Genomic DNA, 22918 nt, shown 5'->3' with positions numbered 1-22918 from the left:
ACTACTAGCTGTTTGTCTGCTGTCTGTTAGCGTCACGTCACCTCAGCTAATCCCGCCTCTTTGCCTATTTTCGTGTATCCGGAAGTGACGTGCTACCAAGATGGCGACGGCCAGCTCCGCCCACTTTGGGCTTCAAAAATGCTCTTTAGAAACCTACGGGTCACGGACACTACGTCCATATTTTTTACAGTCTATGATTCTAAATGATCAGATTCAGAAGGCAGGTGAACACTAGACCCCAAAAGCCATGCTCCAAATGACTAAGATGATGTGAATCAATTATGCAGACTATAAATAAAAGCACAAATATGGGCCAATAGAGACCTTGAAAAATTAAACATTCATGGCTCTTTATGCCTCCCAATGGTGGAAATAAAAAGAAAAAAACACCGCGGTCCTCTTCAGACAGGTAGAAAGGACAAATGAAAGCAAAACATAAGAGTGTCACTGTAAATCAATAATGTTTCAAAAATCTGGTTGTTTCCCCTCTCCATTGCCTCCCCTTTATTTTAAAGGCATGACAGATGCCCTTGTTGGCAGTGCGGGCGGTACAAAGCATGCGACAGGAGCTGAAGATGGTGGCCGAGGGAGAGCTGCTTATGAATAATTTAAAAAAGATCTCTGTGACCTCGGCCCGCTTTTGTTTTCCTTTCAGATATGAATTTGGCAGAAAGATGCTCGCTGACAGGTAGTTTATATTCCCCCTGGATGAGATCCTGGATAAACGACAGTTACCCGCATTGGGAGAGAGAGAGAGAGGCTGTGAGAGAGATGGTGGAATGAGGAAGAGGAGATAATAAGTGAACTGCTGTGGGAAGATTGAGAGACACCCAACTTGTTTGTGAAAGCTGAGACCGAATGGCAAGTGCTTTAACTGAATGATTAAGCACTCTCGCCTAAATTACTATTGTAATTAAAGCAGAGCGCATGCATACTCTATCTTGTTGCAAAAATGATGTGAGCTCAATGCATGGCAATGGCTGGGTTGGTGTGCTAGTTAGGTTTGCACTAAATTCAGAATTAAAGAAAAGGTTCCAAATCAATGAATCAATTGTAATTGTATTTTAACGGTCCCCATCTGACAGAAAGCGGAATCGGAATTTGAATCGGAATGACAGAATGGCAATTCTAATAAAATCAACACATTTGTACATTCTGGGAAAAGAAGTGTCCTTCTACCCTGGTCTGCAAAAGGTAATTTATTAAATATGATGAAATCTAAATACTTCAGTAGATCTATTTATAGGCCTATAAAACCATAAAACTATTCAAACAAGGCTTTGATAACTTTGCTTTCTTAGTTAAAAATTTTAATTTCTTAGATTTTACTTCCTTACAGTAAACCTCGAATTGCAATCAAAGAATGTATATATACCAAAACGGTTCACTCATATTACAACGAATGGAAGAAAGTGCAACGCACAATATGGTGGGAAAAGGGGCCATTCACACACAACGCGTTTTTGTATTACACTGTGTCGCTTTTCCATTGTTTTTCTATGTAAACATGCACTAGACGGATGTCTTATGCCTGGTACACATTGTACGATTTTGGGCTGTCCCAAATGAAAGATGGCCAATCGTGGCTCCTTAACAGTGGTTCTACGTCGAACAGCGAGAGCGGTTCAAAGACGGCCGTTGTTACGGTCTTGTGACCAAAGATAGCCTGCGATAATTTTCTGACAGTGTCAGTACTTTAGCATGATCGTCTCACAGTGTGTTTGCTGCTACGACCTACATCTACTGACTAGCCAATAAAAATGCAACATGAAATGTCGTATTGATCGATGCGAGATGCGCTAAAACTATTTACCTCAAGCTCCATTTGCAAAATTTGCATGCTAAGTTAGCCTCTTTTCCCTAGACATGGCCGTGTCCATATTCTCCTCTTTCGCTTCCTCCTCTTTTTTGAGCGCACATAAAAACCACATTGGCCAAAGTGCGATTCATCTTGCTCTTTTTGTTCACCACTAGCTCATGCTGATGACGTTTTATTCTTCTATACTAACTTGCGTCGTAGCCTAAGATTTGCGTTCGTATTTGCGTTTGTTTGCGAACGTAGCGTTCTGGCGCAATATGGCTGCCGTCGCATCATCCTGCACATTGGTGGTGGTTGAGGAGATTCCCCCCTTCCATGTAAAGTGCTTTGAGTACCTAGAAAAGCGCTATATAAATGTAACGAATTATTATTATTATTATTATAAGATTCAATAGGTGTCATCATCATCATCGTACAGTCTACACGCATGTCGTACCCAAGTTTATTAGATCCATGTCGTACAGTGTGATCTATAATGATCTTATAGGATTGCAGAAATCGCAGTCTGTAGCAGGCATAAGACGTGCTCACCTTGTGTATTAAAAAAAAAAACAATGTCTTGAAACCATCTTTTTTATTTTTTTATTCCAATGGACCAACTTGAAATATGTGCTTTTTATGCTATTTGAGCATAATAAGCTACATTTATGGGACAGTTTGCGTCAAGGTTTTATTGCTTATTTGAAACATGTTATTTAAATGTGAGTTTGGCACAAGTTTTTGAGATTTTGCTATTTCCCCATTCAAGCACTGTAGACAGGAGTTGGTTTTACACGCCTGAAATAGCTGCCCGGAGGCGTTCCAAATATGGCCACCGAATGAACTGACTTTTCTCCGAAGGGGACTTTGAAGTATCTTTGCATCCCGTTCGCTACTTCAATTCCAATTCTGCAATTAAAATGTATTCTCAATTCAACTCTGAATGGGCACACAGCCCTGGTGCTGGCACATAGGTAGTTAAAGGGGAGATGGAAAACGAGAGAAGATGGACGGAGAGGTTGATAATGAGGGAGAGAGGAGGGGGAGGCTGTCACCTCACTAACACGGTTCGACCCTCTGCAGTTCTCTCTCTCTCTCTCTCTCTCTCTCAACAGTCTCGGCACACACCTCCACTAATGCACTTCTATTGTCCTCATCCATTATTCTCCTTCTCCTACCTCTTTCCTCCATCACTTCATCACTGCCTGATCCTGTCGACGGCTCAGCCACCTCTGTGGCATCCTCATTCCTCATCTGACCATCCGCCGCTTGTTTAATTCCTCTCTCGCCTGCTCTCACGCGCTCCCTGTCTTTTTCCCGCTCTGATCCGAATGTCCAGGCTTGTATCTAAGCATGTATTTATGTTCCCGAGAGTGACAGTCTTTCCTCTCTGTCTCCTGAGGCTTTCTCGCCCTCTCTCACGGCTGTATGTCCTTGCTATACAGGCTGACACTGCATCGGGCACATTTACTTCCCTTTAATTAATTCTCTGTGTGGCTCAAAGGGTTTTTCCTTGCATCTCCCCAGCTTTCCCGATGTAACTTTGATGTTTTCCGGCACTATAGATGCACATCCACTCCTGGGCCGCATAGCCTTGACCTGAAGCAGCTTGTTGCCTCTGCGGTGACATGGCACCGCGTGTTACTACGACAGTCCTGTCTCCAGCAATTACAGTCACATGCAACATTAGCAGGCATCTCCCAGCCTGCATTGTGACAGCCTCTATAAATAGCATGTCTGTTTCCTTGTCTCGCTCTTTCTCCTTGGGATGGCGGCACCTCTTGGGATGTGCGGATATGCTGAGGTCACTTCATTTTTAAAAACAATCAGCGTTTAAATATTCAGCACGGGCCGTCGTTGTGCAAGGGTTCATTCAAGAAACCCTCCCGGGGTCGGCGGTCGAAAAAAAATGCTCATTTCGCATATTAACTGAGTCCAGATCTCCAAGATGACACACAGCTTAGCTTTGAGTCATTTGAAGCTAGTGAAGCTTGGCCTCACTCCTACAAAATCCAACGCAGCTGAAAGGATGCCCTGGAGGAGGAACAGGTAAACCCTCCCTGAGTGCACTGAGCCCCCAAATGAATTAATGACACGTTTACGGAGAGGAGACGTGCCCAGCAGGCAGTGGGATTGAGTGATGGCTCTGCAGATGAGTACAGTAGTTTTTGCCCTGGAAACAGATGAAAGGAGGCTAATAAATAACATGTAGTAATGTGGCACACAGACTCCCAACTAATGCAGTAAATGTGATGGGCAGATGGAGGAAAAAGAGAGAGAGAGAGATGGAGCGAGGAGGAGGGCTGTGTAAACATGGTTCAGCTCTAATGCTGCTCATTGGGTGGAAATGGAGCGTCTCTATTTTCCTCTCTTCTCACTCTCTCTTCCTGTCTGTTGCAACCCATCCTTATTCTCCTTTTTTTTTTCTTTTTTTTTTTTAGCAAACTGCAGCATTATGCCATAGCATAATTCATGCGCCTACATCAATAAACACAACTATAAAAACATACAGCTTATGAATAACGCACAAGAAGAATCAGCCCTGGAGTCGGCTCCATATTGTATTTTCTATACAACACGATGATGTATGGGAACTTGAGGGGTGGAGATGGCTTCACCAGTGGCACACTGAGCCTTCAGAAACTGTTTTATTCAGCCTCGCAGCATCAAGGCAGTCAGTTTCAGAATACGTCTTGGGCATTATTCAGTGGCAAAGTTCTTTATCACTATATTATGTCTAATTTATATTCTCTATCTCTCTCCTCTTCACTTTCTTCCCCTACACGCTCAATACTCTTCTTTTTGTTTATCCTTTACATCACATTCTGCCACAAAGAACGTCACGCCGTTTATCAGAAATTAAATCGAACTTGCTGGTTCAAAACAGCTGTGTTAACACATGAAATGCATATATTAAATTACAAATGGTTGGGAAAACAAGAACAGATTCTTGTTCCAAATTGGTTTAAAAAATTATAATTTGGAGAAACTGATTTTCAAAACATTTTCCATATAAAATACTAAACCCTCAATACATCAATATTTTCTGCGCTACTACTCAGGGGAACCGCTGAGCCTCAACTAAAATCAACAGTGCGGTGCAAGCCAATTTCCAAATGAATGACTCTTATGAGCAGGTTGTATAGTGAATCAAAAAACACTTATGAATCAGTCAAAGCAGTTGCAAAACCCCTCCCCTAGGGGGAGCCTCCCACTTTAGATAAAAGAGGCATAATGCCAGGGTGAGCCTGCGAACAGAAATTGCTGTAATAAGAGAAAACCCACAATTTTGCAGGATTAAAATATTGATTTCTGTGGTATTCTGCAAACAGAGACTTGAAGGGATAGTTCACCATAAAAAATAAAAATTCTGAATTACTGTATTCACCCTCATGTCGTTTCAAACCCATAAGGCTTTGCGTTCATCTTCAAAACACAAATTAAGATATTTAAATGAAATCTGAGAGATGTTTATTTTGATGTGCTTGATGTATGGGTGAATAAAAGCCTAAATCAAATCTGTTTGTCGTCTGAAAAAGCGATCATGTCTCTTCAGAAGTCTTGGTAAACCACTAGATTCATATGGATATCTTTTTGAACTCTTTGAAGTGTCCAGTTTTGGTGTAATGGACTTTCAATGGAGGTTTCATTAAAAATATCAAAATTTGTGTTTCAAAGATTTCACATATTTGAACTGATCTGAAACATGAAACACAAGTATCAAACGCGAAACGCAAGTAACTTTGTGGGCGGATCTTGGGCGCTGTTGCTATTATACCGGTGGGATAAATGATGCAAATCTAAAAGTGGTTGGTCTGAAGTAGCTACATTACTCATAGGTGTGGTTTGGGCGTAACGCGCAATAAACCAATCAGAGCATCATCTCACATTCCCTTTAAAAGCAGGCGCACTTGTTCCATGGCCGATTGCTATTATAATGGTGAAATGTCTTGCCACTATTGGTCAAACAGGTTTGATCCGTCATTACTACAATTGACCTTTCGCCGGCCCCTCCCCCAAAACGGCCATTGTCCAATCACACATCATAGCAACCGTTACTATGTGAGCAGGTCCGACAAACATTATCAAGATGGTGAAGCGTTATATACTGTCTATGAGCGTGCGCCCATGGCGTTTGTAAATCGGACACTAGATACCCCGAGAGATTGTCTGGAGGAGTTGTGTTATTTCCATTCCCAAAGCCGAAAACACAAACAGTGTGGACGGCCCCACTCCCAGTTAAATGTGTTTAACATTACGAAGCATAAATACGTCTGCTGGCTGTGGTATCGATGGCTAACGTTACTTAATTATTATTATTATTTTTCTGATCTGAAAAACTATCCTATCTGTAACTCAAAAAAACATAATATTGTCTGAACCGCGATTTTTATGATCCGTTGCCCCACTAATAAATATTATGGTCTCAACCGCGATTTTTGTGATCCGTTGCCCCCCTAATAAATATTATGGTCTCAACCGCGATTTTTGTGATCCGTTGCCCCCCTAATAAATATTATGGTAAGTGCATTATGAAAGACAATCAAGGAAAGTTATTTAGATGCAAATTAAGGCTATGTCTGGTTAAACAGTTATTGTGTTATTTCGTTTATTGTGCTTTGTCAACTTGAAGCATGAATTTGAGAAAGAAAATAATTTTTGGAAGAAAATGCACCACATACATACTTTTGTCAATGATAAGTTATAGCTAAAAGATTGTAAAAGCTTTCAGTTCTCCCTGCCTAATTGTAGTTGAAAAGTCAAATTAAGCTTGATTAATGATATAGTGACTGATCAAATAAACTACAGCATCGGGAATATAACCATGTGTTTTGCAGCATTTAAAATTTCAGTCATTGTGTTATGCGAAAAAACACACATATACGAAATTATTGCTGACAGCACTTTTATTTTCAGAGTTTTTTCTTTCACACAAAAACACAACAGTAAGTGTCTTTCAATGCTTTTAAACACTTGATTCCTCGTTCTTTGTCATATCACAAATGATGTGTGAACACCGGTAAGCATTAGCCTCGATAGAGACGTAGATAGTAGTCGTGTCTCCTTCATTGTGTATTTTTATATTTTGAATATATCCGTCCACTGCACTCTGTAACCCCTTTTGCCTCGATCTGGAGGATATCGCGGAGGTATTGCTCCAAAAATGGTCACTAACACGCACGGGTATACCTCTTTCCGTCATGGCAATCTGTCGCGCTGGTCGTGTTTGACCATTTGTTTGTCGGACGTAGCAACAGTAACTAAGGGGGGCGGGGCTCGGCGAAAGGTCAATTAGCCTGAATAATTTGAGTAAATGTGTAAGCTAGATTTATGCCTATTTTTTCACATCTTGATGGACACCACAATGATTTCCCTCATGTGGTAATATTTTTCCTTGTAATTATGTATGGTTTGCAAAAATGGGAACTGCTACATCTGTGTAGAGTAGAGAAGCACACGCTACATTATGGCCAAGCATGCCCCCTTAAAATAGCATCTGAATAATGCGCCACTGACTTTAGACTAGGTTTTTCCTGGTCTGTGGCAGAATTGTTTTCTGAAACTGCAAAATAGCACCAGGGAATGTTTGCGCTGAAACACGCCTCCTCTTTTTGCTGAACCGCCCCCCGGGAGTGCAAATTCATTCCATAATTTACCGATGTGCATCTGTGGAGGGAAAAGTCCACTGTGCGTCAGGTGCAAAATAGGAATGATACATGCGTCGGTGTACAAAGTCAATTGCGCTGGGTGCAAGATAGGGCCCGAAATGCTTAAATGGGTTTGGAATGACATGAGGATGAGTAATTGACAATTTCATTTTGAGGTGAATTATAGATTGATTAAATGACGCCATATCATTTTATAAAAATAATGAATTAAATTAAATTAAATTAATGAATGAATATGAATGTTTTATTTAATATAAGCCAATAGTTAGGGCCAATTATTAGACTTCATTTATGCCTTATCTTTTGTGCCTCATTACAAAGTCTTTGAAAATAAAACAATACATTTTCATCTCATCAATTGACAACAGGCTCATGATGATCGTATAAAAAGAACTGTGTCTCTTTATTTCCAAATATCCCTTCCTAAGAAGTACTAAAATAATCATTAATGGAATTAATGGAATACATTTTCATTGCTGCCAAGAATTATTTATGACAAATAATGATAGAAATTCATTTGCTATTGGCAAGCGTCACAAAAGAACTTTACGACAAGGCCATTCGACCTCAATATACTACAGAGTTTTACACATAATAAAAAGGATATGTCAATATTTGTATGAGATTATAAATTAGCATTTTACACTGCACTCTAAAACACTTGTCTAAACACAACAGGCTTTTCCCAAGTCCTGGCATACACACCACATCCACTTCATGACCTCATCAATGAGTGTGTGTATGTTAGCTTGACTCCCTCTGTCTCTCTGGCACACACACAGAACTGTGCAATCCAATTACGGCCACACTGGCATCCACAGGCCTTGGCACGGTAAGTGTGTGTGTGTGTGAGTGTTTTCTGTGTATCCCTGCGTCAGACTCTTAAGGTCAGTGTGTCTGGCTGTGTGTGTTTGCCAGGCATCAGGCAGACGGTGACCCCTCGACCCCTCGTGCTCGTTATGGAGTCCAGACTCAATCTCTTGTTAGCCGCTATCGCCTGGCACTAACCGCTCCTGAGCTCTGGCCTCGCTGCCTCAGCACCAGAGCGGATATTTTTATCCGGCTCATCCACTCTGCCCTTTCCCCGTCTCTTTCTCTCTCCAGCACTCAACCCTATTCCACCTCCCTCACAACCACTCACCTCTCCAGCTGCACGTCAGTCCAATTTGGGTCATCCTGCCCCGAGCTGGGCGCCCCGTAGCCACGCAACACGGCTACATTAGTGCATACGCAAGCGCACGGATTGGAAATCAGGGTAATAGCAGCTCCTCCTGAGACCGAAGACGTCCACGCCGAAGCCTAGAGCGACTTCAGAGCGACAGAGCGTTTGGCGGCCATGTTGGAGGCTGAGGCTCTGAGGTGAGATGATAGATAAAAAGTGGAAAACGCTATTTACGCCTCGAGATGGAGGCTGTATTTGCTCACTTTCGACCCGATAGGAGAGGGAGAGGGAAGCAACACTCAGCGCGCCTCTTCTGTCACTGCCCATATAAAAGTAGAGGAATCAAGTGTCTCTGACCTAGTGTGATATTTCCTCAGATACTACAAGAGAGAGAGTGTGTGTGTGGCAGAATAAAGAAAAAGCCAGACAAGAGCATGAAAGTGCAGAGAAAGACAGAGAGCTGAATGATGTGGAGAGTGAGGGAGCTGCAGGAGAGCTTGTCAGAGAAGTAATACAGCTCTATTCATGTCATGACTTTTCGGCCTCTTTCCGCACGCTGGGGCATCACTTACTGTATGTGAACACAGCAAGTTTAAAAAAAGGGAGTCATGTCTGGGCTGTCGGTGGGTTTCTTTTAAAGCAAGCTTCTAGGTCTCTCTTGGGCATCCTTACCGCTCATTTTAATGTCAAAATCGTGTTCTTCCGAGCAGGGCTGAGTGCACGGACATGGCATGTGGCCGCTTATATTTCTCACCCAGCATTACAAAACTTTAACAAAACGCTGCTCCTCACTACAGCGACCGTTCTCTTCTCTGTGCTCCCTGGGAAGAGTTGTGCCCCGTTTGACCTGTCTAGTTCAACAACTGTTAATTTAGTTGTACCTTTTTTCTACTCTCTCTCTGTCTCTTTTAACCTCTACTTTTCTAAATTCCTACCCTTTTCTGCCACTGGACTCCTCTTGACACATTTGTCCTGGCATCTGCTGTCTACTATGAGGATAGAGCCAACCTTGTGGTTTAGACAGTAGGTAATCTGCCTGCAGCATTACCCTGGGACAGTGACCCTGCAGCAGCGGTTTTCAAAATGGACTCTGGGGACCTTTGAGGACCACAAGGAAGTGCAAGGAGGTTAGCAAAGAGATTTAAAAAAAAATTTTTTTTATAAAATGTAATTTTCGGGCTGTCAAAGTTAACTTATGCACTTAAGATATTAATGAAATATGTTTAACTTACAGGGATTGTTCACCCAAAAAGGAAAATTCTGTCATTAATTACCCTCGTGTTGTTCCAAAAGACTTTTGTTCATCTTCGGAACACAAATGAAGATCTTTTTGATGAAATCTGAGAGCTTTCTGTCCCTCCATTGACAGCTACACAACTAACACTTTGAAGCTTAAAAAAGTTCATAAAGAGATCGTAAAACTAATCAATGTGGATTGAGCGGTTTAGTCCAAATTTTCTGAAGACACTAGATGGCTTTATATGATGAACAGATTGAATTTAGGCTTTTATTCACATATAAACATTCATCAACTCACACATCAGTCATGGAAAACGGAAGCTCAAGCATGTTCACTTGACGTGAGAGAACCAATGAGGTTCATTCTCGTGTTAAGCATCACATTTGAGCTTCAACAAGAACCAATGAGGTTCATTCTCGTGTTACGCATCACGTTTGAGCTTCAACAAGAACCAATGAGGTTCATTCTCGTGTTACGCATCACATTTGAGCTTCAACAAGAACCAATGAGGTTCATTCTCGTGTTACGAATCACGTTTGAGCTTCATCAAGAACCAATGAGGTTCATTCTCGTGTTACACATCAAGTTTGAGCTTCAACAAGAACCAATGAGGTTAATTCTCGTGTTACGCATCACGTTTGAGCTTCAACAAGAACCAATGAGGTTCATTCTCGTGTTACGCATCACGTATGAGCTTCAGCAAGAACCATTCTCGTGTTACACATCACGTTTGAGCTTCAACAAGAACCAATGAGGTTCATTCTCGTGTTACGCATCACGTTTGAGCTTCAACAAGAACCAATGAGGTTCATTCTCGTGTTACGCATCACATTTGAGCTTCAACAAGAACCAATGAGGTTCATTCTCGTGTTACGAATCACGTTTGAGCTTCATCAAGAACCAATGAGGTTCATTCTCGTGTTACACATCAAGTTTGAGCTTCAACAAGAACCAATGAGGTTAATTCTCGTGTTACGCATCACGTTTGAGCTTCAACAAGAACCAATGAGGTTCATTCTCGTGTTACGCATCACGTATGAGCTTCAGCAAGAACCATTCTCGTGTTACACATCACGTTTGAGCTTCAACAAGAACCAATGAGGTTCATTCTCGTGTTACGAATCACGTTTGAGCTTCATCAAGAACCAATGAGGTTCATTCTCGTGTTACGCAGCACATTTGAGTCAAGTATGTTCGATTGAGCTTCTGTTTATGTTTGAGGACAAAAAAAAGTGAAAGAAATGAAGACTGCAGAAAGAGGTGCAAGTGAATATGAAGGAGGTAAAAAGAGAGAAAAGAAAGCGTGTGAGAGAAGAAAAGGGCCGAGACAGAAGATGAGCTGCAGGGGCTCTGACCAGCTAGAAATGAGAGAGAATGAGAGGGCAGACACAAAGATTGAGGTGGTGCATGAAGTGATGAATAAAGAAAGGGAGACGAAGGATGAGTGGGAGGAACCAGTGGACTCCGTGCAAGAGATAGATGTGCTGAGGTCAGACACTGAGAGAGGGAGGACGGAGAGGTAGCTGAAAAAAAAAAAAAAAAAGAATAAGAAGAACGGGCAGGGAGACAGGAAAGAGGCGAGGGAGGAGAGAGGAGGAGAGCCAGCAGATGTCACAAAATCATTCATCAAGCTCCAAAACACTTCACCTCCACAATTCACAAGAAGAGAACTATGAAGGCGTACTTGACATATCCACCCACTGCAAGACACCAAAGAATCCAATGTGCTTACCACACGAGCCAATCGTACCAGACACGGATTCATCTACTGAACTCAACAGCCCAAACAAGCCCGCCACAGTCACTGTCACTCTCTGTCGTCCAAATCCAGATCTGTTCAGCAGTGCAGGCAGAACCATCTGTGCTATTCTAAAACTCTGTCACTTTCTGCTGTCTGAGTCCAGGCTGCTTCCTGTGGCCGAGCTGCTGGAGAGACTCTTGCTGAGCTTCTAACCCAGCATGCCATCTCTCTGAGGGGCTCTGGGCCGCTACACTATGCCTTTGCCCAGGCCTTGATGGAGCGTGAATTTTTGGGATGCCAAAAGAGTCTTTAGTCTGTATGAAAAAACACTTAGAGGGATCACAGACACACAATTATAGGATGACTTTCGGTGGTGCTGGTGGGGGGGGTTCTGTTGATGTCTGAATTGCACAACATGACCGTCAACAATGTTTAAAGTCACCCTGTAGTTAATAATTGTATCCCTTAAAACTCATATTTGATCACCAAAATTAAATATTTAAAAGTTTTTTCCTGTCAAATAAACTTTGTATACGCGTACCCATGAATATGCTAATTAGCTCCGCCTCCACTCACTCACGCCAGCTCAGAGATTCACACTGTCAAATTACTGAGGTAAACGCTGCACAGTGGTATCACAAAGTACAAAGTCGGACACATAATGGTATTTAAATATGATTAGCCTTTGGCTTGACTATGTTATCAAACAGCTAATAATGTGTTGCTAATGTTATACAAACAATCATCAAACGCTTTGAACATCTCAGAACGTCAGTGGAGAAAGGTATATAGTTCATACACATATACATATACATCATACACGCTATATTGCTAAATCTAACAGATTTTTCATATCCAGGGTTTCTGCAGGTATCTTTTAAATTGCTTTTTAATGCCTTTTTTAATGCCTATTTGTGCTGTCAATTGTTTAAAAAAATTAACTCAATGAATCAAAAAAAATTCTGTGATTAATCGTAATTAATTGCAATTAAAAACACTTACATTTTTGTAGGTTTATATCTAGTTTATATATTTTATAATGTAATAATTTCACAGTTAATTCACAGTTAAACAACAAAGACAGTATATTTCAAAAACTTGTTTAATGGCATCTTTTTTATGAATGAAGGTCAGTCTCACTGATACTAACACAGCTATTGATGTCTGAATAAAAATGACCCCCCCCCCCCCCCCCCATTTTAACCATTAATTATAGCCATTCAACATTACAGTGTAATTGAAAGCTATAATTTTTTTTTTACATTTATTAGGCTTCAAATTAAATTTAAGTGAACTTCAAATAAATCATCACATAAACCCATAATAAATGTCATATTTACCTGTGCCCTTCCTGTCTAACATTTAAAGAACAATATACAGAAATTGAATAAAGTTATCAAACAGTCTGCACGGCGAAAATTATAGATTAAATATAGACTAATCCTTTTAAAAGCTACAAAAGTTCTTTAGTCAAGAGCAGTCAGTAATTCTCCCTTTCCCTTGGTTCTTTGATTAACATTAATGACAAATCGAACAGATTTTTCATATCAACAGAAAAATATCTCAAGACTCTCCTGCTAGTTCGCTGTTAATGATATGCTAAAGCCCGTCCGCACGTTGACCTGATTGGTCACAAGGTAGTTTGTGACATCAGAAACACTAGTGATTTCAAACCGTGTTTTTGAGACTGTCTTTGTTTTACTGCAGTTTTAAGGAGAAAATACTCAGCAATGGGTTTGACTTATGAAATTGCACATGGTTTGTCTTAAAGAGTATTAAAAACACTACATAGACATATAAACAACATTAAATACTTGATTTTCACCACAGGGGGGACTTTAAGACCTTTTTGTAATATATACACCACCATTCAAAAGTTAGATTGTGGTCAGTGAGATTTTTTTTTTAATGTTTTTGAAAGAAGGCTCTTATGCTCACCAAGACAGCATTTATTTGACCCCCCTAGATGGACCAAGGTCCACCCACCATAGTCTCACAAAATCCAGTGGAAAACACTGCATTCCTATAACAAAAATAGTTCCCAGTTACTGCGGTGCAAACACGCCAAAAAGTGGGTACTTTCGCCAATAGTTATAGGAACTATGAAAACGTTCCTCCACCTAGCAAGCAACAGTAAGAAAGATATTTTAATCAAAAGACAAAATTTGTCCTTTTTATTAACAATAAAAACCCTTTAAAAATGAACACTGCCCGAACCCCTGTGTAATCTGCACCCTGATCACCGAGCAACATGCTCAACCTGCTGGTGTTCAAAAATGAAGGCAATGGAAGAGCTTAAATGCACAACTGAGGAATGTTTTAAAGAATAAAAACCATAGCTCAGTGTCCTAAGACACATAAAACTGCCTTCCAAACCATGACTGCAATTTCAGTGCAAACACGATTTCCATTAAAAGGAAAATAGCTTTCCCTCTGAATGAGAATAATCTATGACCTATGGTTGGTTCTCATTATGCTAATGTCATCTCTGGATATCTTCCATTAGCTTTCTAAATGAGTCTTATCTACATTGTATGTTAAGAATATTTATCTATAACGTAATGTTTTAAAATTGCATTTCACACACTCATAACGACCATGTAGGAAGTGATACGTACAATATTTAGACTATTACCTGTAGATTAATCGCGCTGCTCATCTTGGCTCTCGGGAGGGATAATGCCATACTTGTGGAGTTTAGTTTCCCCAACCACTTCTCCACCTGATCCAGGGTCAGCAGACGGTCCAGCCGAGCCAAACCCTCCACATGGAAGGGCAAAAGCAGCACCATGCTGGCCTTCCCTTCCCACAGGCCCAGTTCCAACACCTGTAACATGTTCTCCATATCCTCGTAGTGACGGTATACGCCTGGGAAAACAGACATTTGGTGGTTTGGATGTCTTAGATGTGTATGCCGATGATAAATGACTGTTGGGACTTACCTGATCTGTGCATCATGGGAACTTTAGTGTATTTGGAACCCAGGAAGTTGCGCAATTCTTGGCTTTCATGAAAGCCTCGATCCCAAAATCCTACAAACAGAAAAATCAACATAAATGAATCAATAAATGAACATGACTTGGGACGTCATGACCCAGGCAATCATTTTAACATCCTGACACAAACTATTAGAGAACATTGAGTACCATCATCTTACATTACTAATCTTACAGACAAACTCATCTTTGGATCTGACATACATTGAGACCTTGATGCGTCATATCATACAAAAGAACAATCACAGACACCATGCCATAAAAAGAGCGAAAGATAAAAGAAAGAAAAGGCAAGAGGAGGGGTGCAGGGGAGGCAGAGGCATAGGACGTATTATTACAGCCCATTACACCCATTAAATTCACTGACAAAGATGAGATTCGATAAAGAGACTATTAGCAGTATTACAGTCACATGTTCTTTTCCACAGTATTTCCACCTTATTGGATTAGTCAAGGGAAAGATAAAGAATGAGAGAAAAAGAAAGAGAGAAAAAAGCAGTATCGAGTCAAATCAAACACTAAAGATGATTGCAAGACACTATGGGGTTAAGCCAGGCCGTGTTATTGTATTTCTCTGCACCAGAAGCCCTATATTGCTCTTCAAGACAAAAAGATAAGACAGTCAGTGGCCTCTGCAACTCAATTTGAACCTTGACACTTGTTATTTAGACCTACAGTCGCCCCAGAAACTATTTGGACACTTAAAATGTCTAAATATCATTGAGTAAGATAAATAAAAGTGTCAAAGTGTCATCAGAAAAAATATACTAGAGCTTATTTTTCCAGAAATTACTTTACTTTTTGTGCCATTTTTGCAATTGTTTTAAAACACCACCAGTTGATCACATTAAAAGGGTCATGACATTGATTATTTCATTACTTTAATATGTTCCTTGAGGTTCACTTATAATCTTAATACAACAAATATATAAGTGGAAAAACGATCAATTTCAACCCACATTCTGAACCTCAATGTGTTTTTAAGGCACGGCTCCTTTAAGGCTTGTCAGTAAACGGCCACTGTTATGATTGGCTAACGTCACTGCATAGGAAACAGTATCAACACCCACTCGCTACAAAACACCGGTAAGTGTTTTGAAAACTTTATCCATATAAAACCATAATTTACAGATAAAACATTATAAAATCATTTACTTCAGTTTGTGCTGCTGCTGCTGTCAGATTCAATATAGTCGCTGCTTAATCTTTCAACAAGAGTTTCTTTGTGAACTCTCCATTACACTGAGCACTGATTAGAACAAGACTCCAGCATGTGGGTGAGACAATGCACAAAAAAGAGAGAGAGACAGATCTCCAGCGAAAGTTCTTTCACTCTTTCATTAGTCCTGTTGTCGACAGACTCAAGTGTCAGAAACTGAACACACATCTGTAAACTGTATCAGTGTAGACAGCATCAGTGATTATAATGGGTTTTATGTTTTTGACGTGACGCTCACATCCAGTGTAGTCAAATGTCAGCCGTTAAGCGACTGAATGCCTATGGTGTGACGATGTAGAACTATTCATCGATGTCATGCTCTGGAGGCAGGCATATGCAAATGTATTTGCCCGTGTGACATTTGATTTCTCATTTCATGACCCCTTTAACTTTGAACATAGACACTAAAGATACTTTCAGATTATGTACTTGGATAGACGGAAGAACTTTTCTGATCTATGATGAAGTGCTCTAACATCGGGAGGAAAAGAAATGAAGGCTTTTATTCAGCATGAATGCATAATATAGATCAAAAGTGACATTCATAATGTTACGAAATATTTCGATTTCCTTTAAATGCTGTTCTTATGAACTGTTAAAAAAATTGTATCACAGTTTCTAAAAAAAAAAATTAAGCAACACAACTGTTTTCAACATTGATAATAATAATAAATGTTTCTTGAAACTAGCACCAAATGACAAAGTCACCTGATCGCACGCCTGTATGTATAGCTTCAGTTTATCCAGGCCTCTGTTTTGTTGTGCCTTAAAAAGGAATGTGCCACCCAAGATGAAATTTCCATAATCACCTTTAAACACTCCCGGTCCCAAAACCACTGCTTTCAGCATTAAACATCCTCAACCGGAGGAATTCAAAACATATCCCTTACAGATAATTAGGAATACCATTAACAAAATCAGAAAATAAACAAAACAAAGAGACAGAAACTTGGTTAGAATTCCTCTTTAAAGAAAAGTGCCTAGTTTTATAAACCCGAGACGAGACGTTCAACTGTCATTTATTATGAGAAACACCTGATCCTGTGTAAGGAAAGCAAACCTCTCCGGTCGGCCCCGTGCCAAGCTTTGCATGCGCCTCAATGGTATGTTAGCAGTTCCCTTTGAGCTTGTGAACACAAGCCAAGAGCCAGAGCAGTTGGATTTCAATAATTATACAGGGGGATGAAATTTGATCAGTCTAAAGTTCAAAACACATGGCATGGTATCTGTCAGTTATTATGGGGTGGCAAAGCTCTTGGAACTGCAAGCATTAAAAGGGGAATTCTGCCATGCGAGTTTCTGAAATGCCACACAAGGATTCTTGTCACTGCGGTCTTGGCTGGCAATCAAAAGAAAGAAAAACATCCTGGGAGATTCTGTGACTGAAAGAGAGAAACAGTGACCCGACGAGCATTCACAAGAGAGGGACGCTCATACCTTCTTCATTAATTACAGAGCGTAAAGACAATGCGGCTATTGTGTGGTTTTGCATCTTGAAACCTCTCTCATGCCCATGTTCACTAATAACCGTGCCACAAACAATAAAGCTAAAGCGCTCTGATTTAAAGCACGTTCATCTTCTCTCGCCAGATCCTTTGGTGCTCCGCTGAAGTGTATGTGCTTGTTTTGGGGTTTGCTGTACAGAGCACAAAGACTGAGATAATGAGCTGAGCGAGTGTTGTGTCTGCCACCACAACACACCCCGAATGGGCCTACAAGTTCCCTCTGTCTTTCTCGTTAAACCAAAAATCTCTTATCTTTCACCCCTGTCTTTCTTTTCCCTTCACACCTGTGGCTCTCCATTTGCTCCCTGCTATGATCTCAGATCCAGTTCCCCATGGTGTCTGGCTATTTGTTTCAGTGTACCTGGAATTATGAATTGTACATGCACGAGAAGCATGTAGCCTGTACAGGAGTGAATCCCCTAATTTATCGTTCCACGTGTGTACGGAACACAATTCACTCCTGAAATTGGGATGATTGACGGCATAACAAAGTTCTGGCGTCTCGCAGGTTTGGTATCCGCTATTAATTAGGGATGTAACGATACCCTCATGTCATGATTATTCAATACATATCACGATACTGAACTCACGATACGATATTACTGCGATACTCCAAGACATATGGTAAAAGGTTAACAATTTTTTTTACTGTTGATTAAAATGCTAAATTTGGTGTTAAATTGTGTGTGTAAATGAATAGACTTGGACTTGGTGCTGGAAACCCAATGCACAGGACAATGGAGACACCAGAATAAAAATATTCATGATTCTGAAGCTGAAAATACAGAATTATTTTAGACAAATTTGCTTACACTCTTTCACTGACTAGATATATTTAAAATAATATAGGGCACGTTTTACTGGTAACATCAGACAATTGGCTTTATCAGATTCAGGACACACAAATGCTCCCTCATTGCATTATTATACATTATATTCAACATTATATATGGTATTTTAATGTAGTACTGACATCTAAACTCAATAAACTAGATTTTTTTCACACACAGTAATTTTTTTTTTTGGGTGAACTATAGACCTTATGTAGCTCCGCCCCTTTTCAGCGCTGCGCTCGTTGTCTTTTGACTTCCGGTCTGTATTTTCACAGCGATTTTGCGTGTTTATGAATGAACGGCTCGTTTTAAAATCTTCCAGGTTGACTGACATTTGTTAAGTCATTACAGTCCACATGATAACTTTCGTTAACTTTACATTAAGTAAATCCACTTCTAAAGCTAATTACTCCTGGACAGCAATGCCATAGAAATATACAGAGCGACCGCAAAAACTGAAGTTTAAAGACAATATTCTAAAGATGGCGGCGCCCTCGTTTCTCTGGCGCATAAGGTCTATACACAATACATATTGTCACTATCCACGATACATATTGCTGCATTTTTGTATTGCTATATATTGTGACACGACATATTGTTACACCCCTACTATTAATTTTACAGCAACAAAAGACTCATTATGTTCTGCAATTTTAACATAACCATCGTCTACAGAGTTTCGTTTATGTCCGGAAGGCTGCTTCACAGAGCGCACACTTGAAGTGTTGCCATGTCACTAATTAAAAGCATTTTTGGGCTTGTTGTTTGAGCTTGAGTCATAAAGGGATATAGTTTATGGAGTTAATAAAGTAGGTAGGTGTGGGTCATGATTTTTTGGTCTTGTTTTCAATATTAAGCATTTGGATTTATCTCGCTTTATAATAGGCTTGTTCGCTGTTTTTTTCTAGGAAGATCTGGCAACACAAATGAGTCAAGACTTGCACCATTTACAGAAGAGGGACACATCTCTGATGCACATTAAAATGTCATTAACAAGTTGTTCAGTTCCGTACACACAGCATAGAATTTTTGGGAGTTAATTCGGTTGTAGAATGCGGTTGTCACTCCCGTAAATTACTGTGTGTGTATGGAATGGGAATAAGCTCTAAAAGGGGAAAATTTAACTGCATTGTGTATGTGGCCAATAAAACATTTGTAACTCACTCCCTAAAAAAAGCGAACTATTAATTCAAATCCACTTGAAGCGGCCCATGCATGATTGAACGGTCCAGGAGAACAGAGAAAACTGCTCTCAGATTAACAACGAGAGTTAAAGTCCACAAACGCCCCATCAGAGAGGCAATGAAAAAGCTTCGGACAAAGTTAATATTGCACAGGCGACTAAATGAATTACTATAGAACCCTGAAGCGGTGCGACTACTGACTGCTTTTAAATTATAAATCCAAACTATGAATTCAATTTTCATAATCTCATTCACAGGGCCCAATCTATTGTCTGATCTAATTTGTATATTTCATCGGCTGAATTAATGAACTTCCACCGACTCCCGCTTCTTGCTTGAGAACGGGGGGAAAAAATACGTAATTAAGTCAAAACATAAAACAAAAGAAATTAATTAGATTGCTTATCAACCTAAAATCAATCCAAACTTTATTTCCTGTTGCGTTTGGTAGTAGAGAGAAGCTCTCCTCCCACCGCTCCGTTCCCATCGCTCTGTGTTTAAAATAGGATCAAAGCACCTGCCAGTATTACTCAGACAAAGAAATCGATGAGTAGAACAAGACTCCAGCATGTGGGTGAGACAATGCACAAAAAAAGAGAGAGAGAGAGAGAGACAGATCTCCAGTGAAGTAGAACAGCGGCATGTTAAAAACTCATTTTAAGCCCTTCAAGCATATTTAACGTCTCTTCTTGGAACTGACAAGAAACTTAAGTATTGTTGAACTGTCTCTGATTTGACTAAACATGGCACTGCATGTACTCCACAGCTTTTGTGTGAATACAATATTACTACTATTACTGCTCAATAATAATAAGACGAGAAAGCTACCATCTCTAGAGTGTGTCCAAAAAATTTCCATTCAGTTTTAAATGTCTGAACATGGGTTCAAGGTTAAAGATACTAGTCTCTAATCAGAGCCTTGGCTTAGTGGTTAACATGCACGCTTTTACACACTGAACCCCAGTGTTCATGCGGATTTAAACCTAGCTCAAACGGTACAGAATGGTGCTAGCAACACCAAGGTCATGGGTTCGATTCCCATGGATAATGCATGAACTGATCAGTTGCTTTGGATAAAGTGTCAGCTAAATGCATGTGAATATAAGATATAATGTATATTAGATGCAATACTGTCTAAAAGGACCAAAAATGACAGAAGACATGTTCTGTGCATATGCAAATGTTCCCAATTGCATGGATTTGAATAACCAATTTATTTCAGATATGACAAAGACAATACCATTCACAGGTCATGTGACAGTAATGCAGTATACAACTGTTCATTGTTGCATAATACAGGTCCAAATATATTTTTCTACAGTAGTCATACAGTATACACTGCACTGTATGCAGTTAACAGAAGGCTAACATTGTATTAAAGGGAGTTCACCCAAAAATGAAAATGTATTTCATACACTGCATGTCAATGGCATGTCAATCATTTCGCTTCATAAGACCTTAATGTATCTTCAAGAGCCACGGGTATTAGTTTTGTTTTGCCTGTATATGTTTTTTTGACTCCCAAAGTGACGGTAACCATTGACTTGCATTATATGAATCACCAAGGCCCACAGTTTCAGCTAAAAATCTTTACTCTTCTACTGAAGAAAAAAAAGTCACCTACATCTTGGATTGCCTAAGGGTGAATTAAATTAACAGCAACTTTTTTGGTGAACTATCCCTGGCAATAGCCAATCACTGGAGGGCAGAAGATGCAGACGATCATTACTACATTATTTAAGATGACACCACCTCTCCTGGGAAGATTAATAGGCTCTTCCTGATATACTGGAGATGGTGTGTCATCAACCCTGAACATGTGAACTGCTGTCCCATTTGTGAAAGAATCATTCTTTTGAACCGATGCTTTGACGATTTGTTCAGAACGATTCACAAAGCGTTTGATTGTAGTTTGGATTGTAGTTCATAGTTAAAAAAATTATGAATCATTTATTCCAACCAACTCGCTGTAAAACAAAAGTTCAACAAAATGAATCAGACTTCCCAGCGTGAACACAAACAGGTGTGTATACAGTACACAAATAAACACAAACACATATGTTGTAAACACATGCGCCTCACAGGTGCATCTGCTACACCAACATAAATCACTATAATCACACACACGTATGTTTTGCACACCCCCTAAAGTGTGATTCCTTATCCTCCAAGCTAATTTTCACCTTCAGCATCAGTCGTGCAACTGCTTATACTCCATTTATCAAGCAGCAACACAATCTGTACTAGCTAATTCTCCAGCACGCAAGTGAGCGGAAGCCCAGCGGTGCTACGACTACTCCGTCTGATCCTGTTTGGCTCAAATATCAGTTCTTGCCCTTTTTTTTTATATTTATTTTTAAGAAAAACATTGATATCTGCGAGTGTAAAAGTGTTTTAACTCCACACTGACCCTGGAATTGGTAGAGAACTGGAATTGTACGAAAATGTTAACCGTTCACATTCTTAAAATGTTCTTAAAATGTTGGTGAATTAGTTCACCAAAAAGATTCGTACACTGATTTGTATTGTTTTTAGGGGGTGTTTGTATTGGGGGTGTCTTTGTAATCTTTATACAGCAGTTGAAAAAATGTAGAGCATAACAGAGGTGTTCCTGAATAAATCAGTGTTAAAGGAATAGTTCACCCAAAAATGTAAATTCTGTCATTAATTACTCACCCTCATGTCATCCAAACCTGTAAGACTTTCATTCATCTTTGGAACACAAATGAAGATCTTTTTAATAAAATCTGAGCCAGTTCTGTACTCTCCATTGACTCCATCCTGCTTGACGCGAGAGAATGAACCTCAGTGGTTCTTGCTGAAGCTCAAACGTGATGCGTAACACGAGAATGAACCTCATTGGTTCTCGCACGTCAAGTGAACATGCTTGAGCTTCCGTTTACCACAAATGATGTGTGAGCTGATGAATGTTTATATGCGAATAAAAGCCTAAATTCAATCTGTTCATAAAGCAATCGCATCTCTTTAGAGAATTTGGAATAAACCACTCAATTCATATGGATTAGTTTTATGATCTCTTTATGATCTTTTTGAAATGTCAAAGTGTCAGTTGTGTAGCTGTCAATGGAGGGACAGAAATCTCTCAGATTTCATTAAAAATATCTTCAATTTGTGTTCCGAAGATTAACAAAAGTCTTACAGGTTTGGATGACATGAGGGTGAGTAATTAATGACAGAATTAAAATTTTTGGGTGAACTGTCCCTTTAAATGATTCAATGAATCACTTATAAAAACAGTGGCTGCGTCCGAAATCGTCCATCATATGCACACTTCAGAATCTCACCGGAAGTAGTAGTCGTTCTAGTACTTTTTGTCTTTGTGAATTCTGACATACTACTTTTGTCACATACTGTTTTTTTTTTGCTTACTATATAGTAGGGAAGTATGTGATTTCGGATGCAGCCGGCCATTTTTTTTGGTTTGTTTGTTTTTTTGCTGAATGAATCAGTGTTTTTGAACAAATTGGTTTAATCAATGATTTAAATCCCACATGAATTAATGGTTCAAGTCCCAGTAATGTTAGAATGTACATCAGCACTCCTGGAAAGC

General features: G+C 39.8%; 2 protein-coding genes and 1 long non-coding RNA gene across 7 annotated transcripts in view; 1 reads left to right on the top strand and 2 right to left on the bottom strand.

The window, feature by feature from the left end:
• Positions 1–22918, top strand: part of LOC309482674 — a 460652-nt gene that overhangs the window by 355772 nt on the left and 81962 nt on the right. The gene's annotated exons all lie outside the window — the stretch shown is intronic.
• Positions 1–22918, bottom strand: part of serpinh2 (serine (or cysteine) peptidase inhibitor, clade H, member 2) — a 35513-nt gene that overhangs the window by 9873 nt on the left and 2722 nt on the right. For 4 of the 5 annotated variants that reach the window (XR_014200288.1, XM_082147895.1, XM_082147896.1 and 1 more), the window contains exons 3-4: positions 14553–14642; positions 14246–14478 (exon numbers count right to left, since the gene is read on the bottom strand). Coding sequence is in view for 4 of the 5 variants with exons in the window: in XM_082147895.1 (XP_082004021.1) it covers positions 14246–14478; positions 14553–14642 (323 nt within the window). In the remaining variant the exon portion in view is untranslated. Of the gene's footprint in view, positions 1–13462; positions 13731–14245; positions 14479–14552; positions 14643–22918 lie in introns of those variants that run through there. The other variant, XM_082147898.1, reaches the window with a different exon arrangement.
• efnb3b (ephrin-B3b) overlaps positions 21895–22918 on the bottom strand; it is a 183761-nt gene continuing 182737 nt past the window's right edge. Inside the window, exon 6 of the mRNA XM_082147937.1 lies at positions 21895–22202. The gene's annotated coding sequence lies outside the window, so the exon portion shown is untranslated. The remainder of the gene's footprint in view (positions 22203–22918) is intronic.

The sequence above is a fragment of the Leuciscus leuciscus genome (assembly GCF_965113295.1).
Source record: "Leuciscus leuciscus genome assembly, chromosome: 2".
NCBI classification, from domain to species: Eukaryota; Metazoa; Chordata; class Actinopteri; order Cypriniformes; family Leuciscidae; genus Leuciscus; species Leuciscus leuciscus.
Note: the sequence above shows the minus strand (reverse complement) of the source record. Positions and strands in the feature narration are given on the sequence as shown.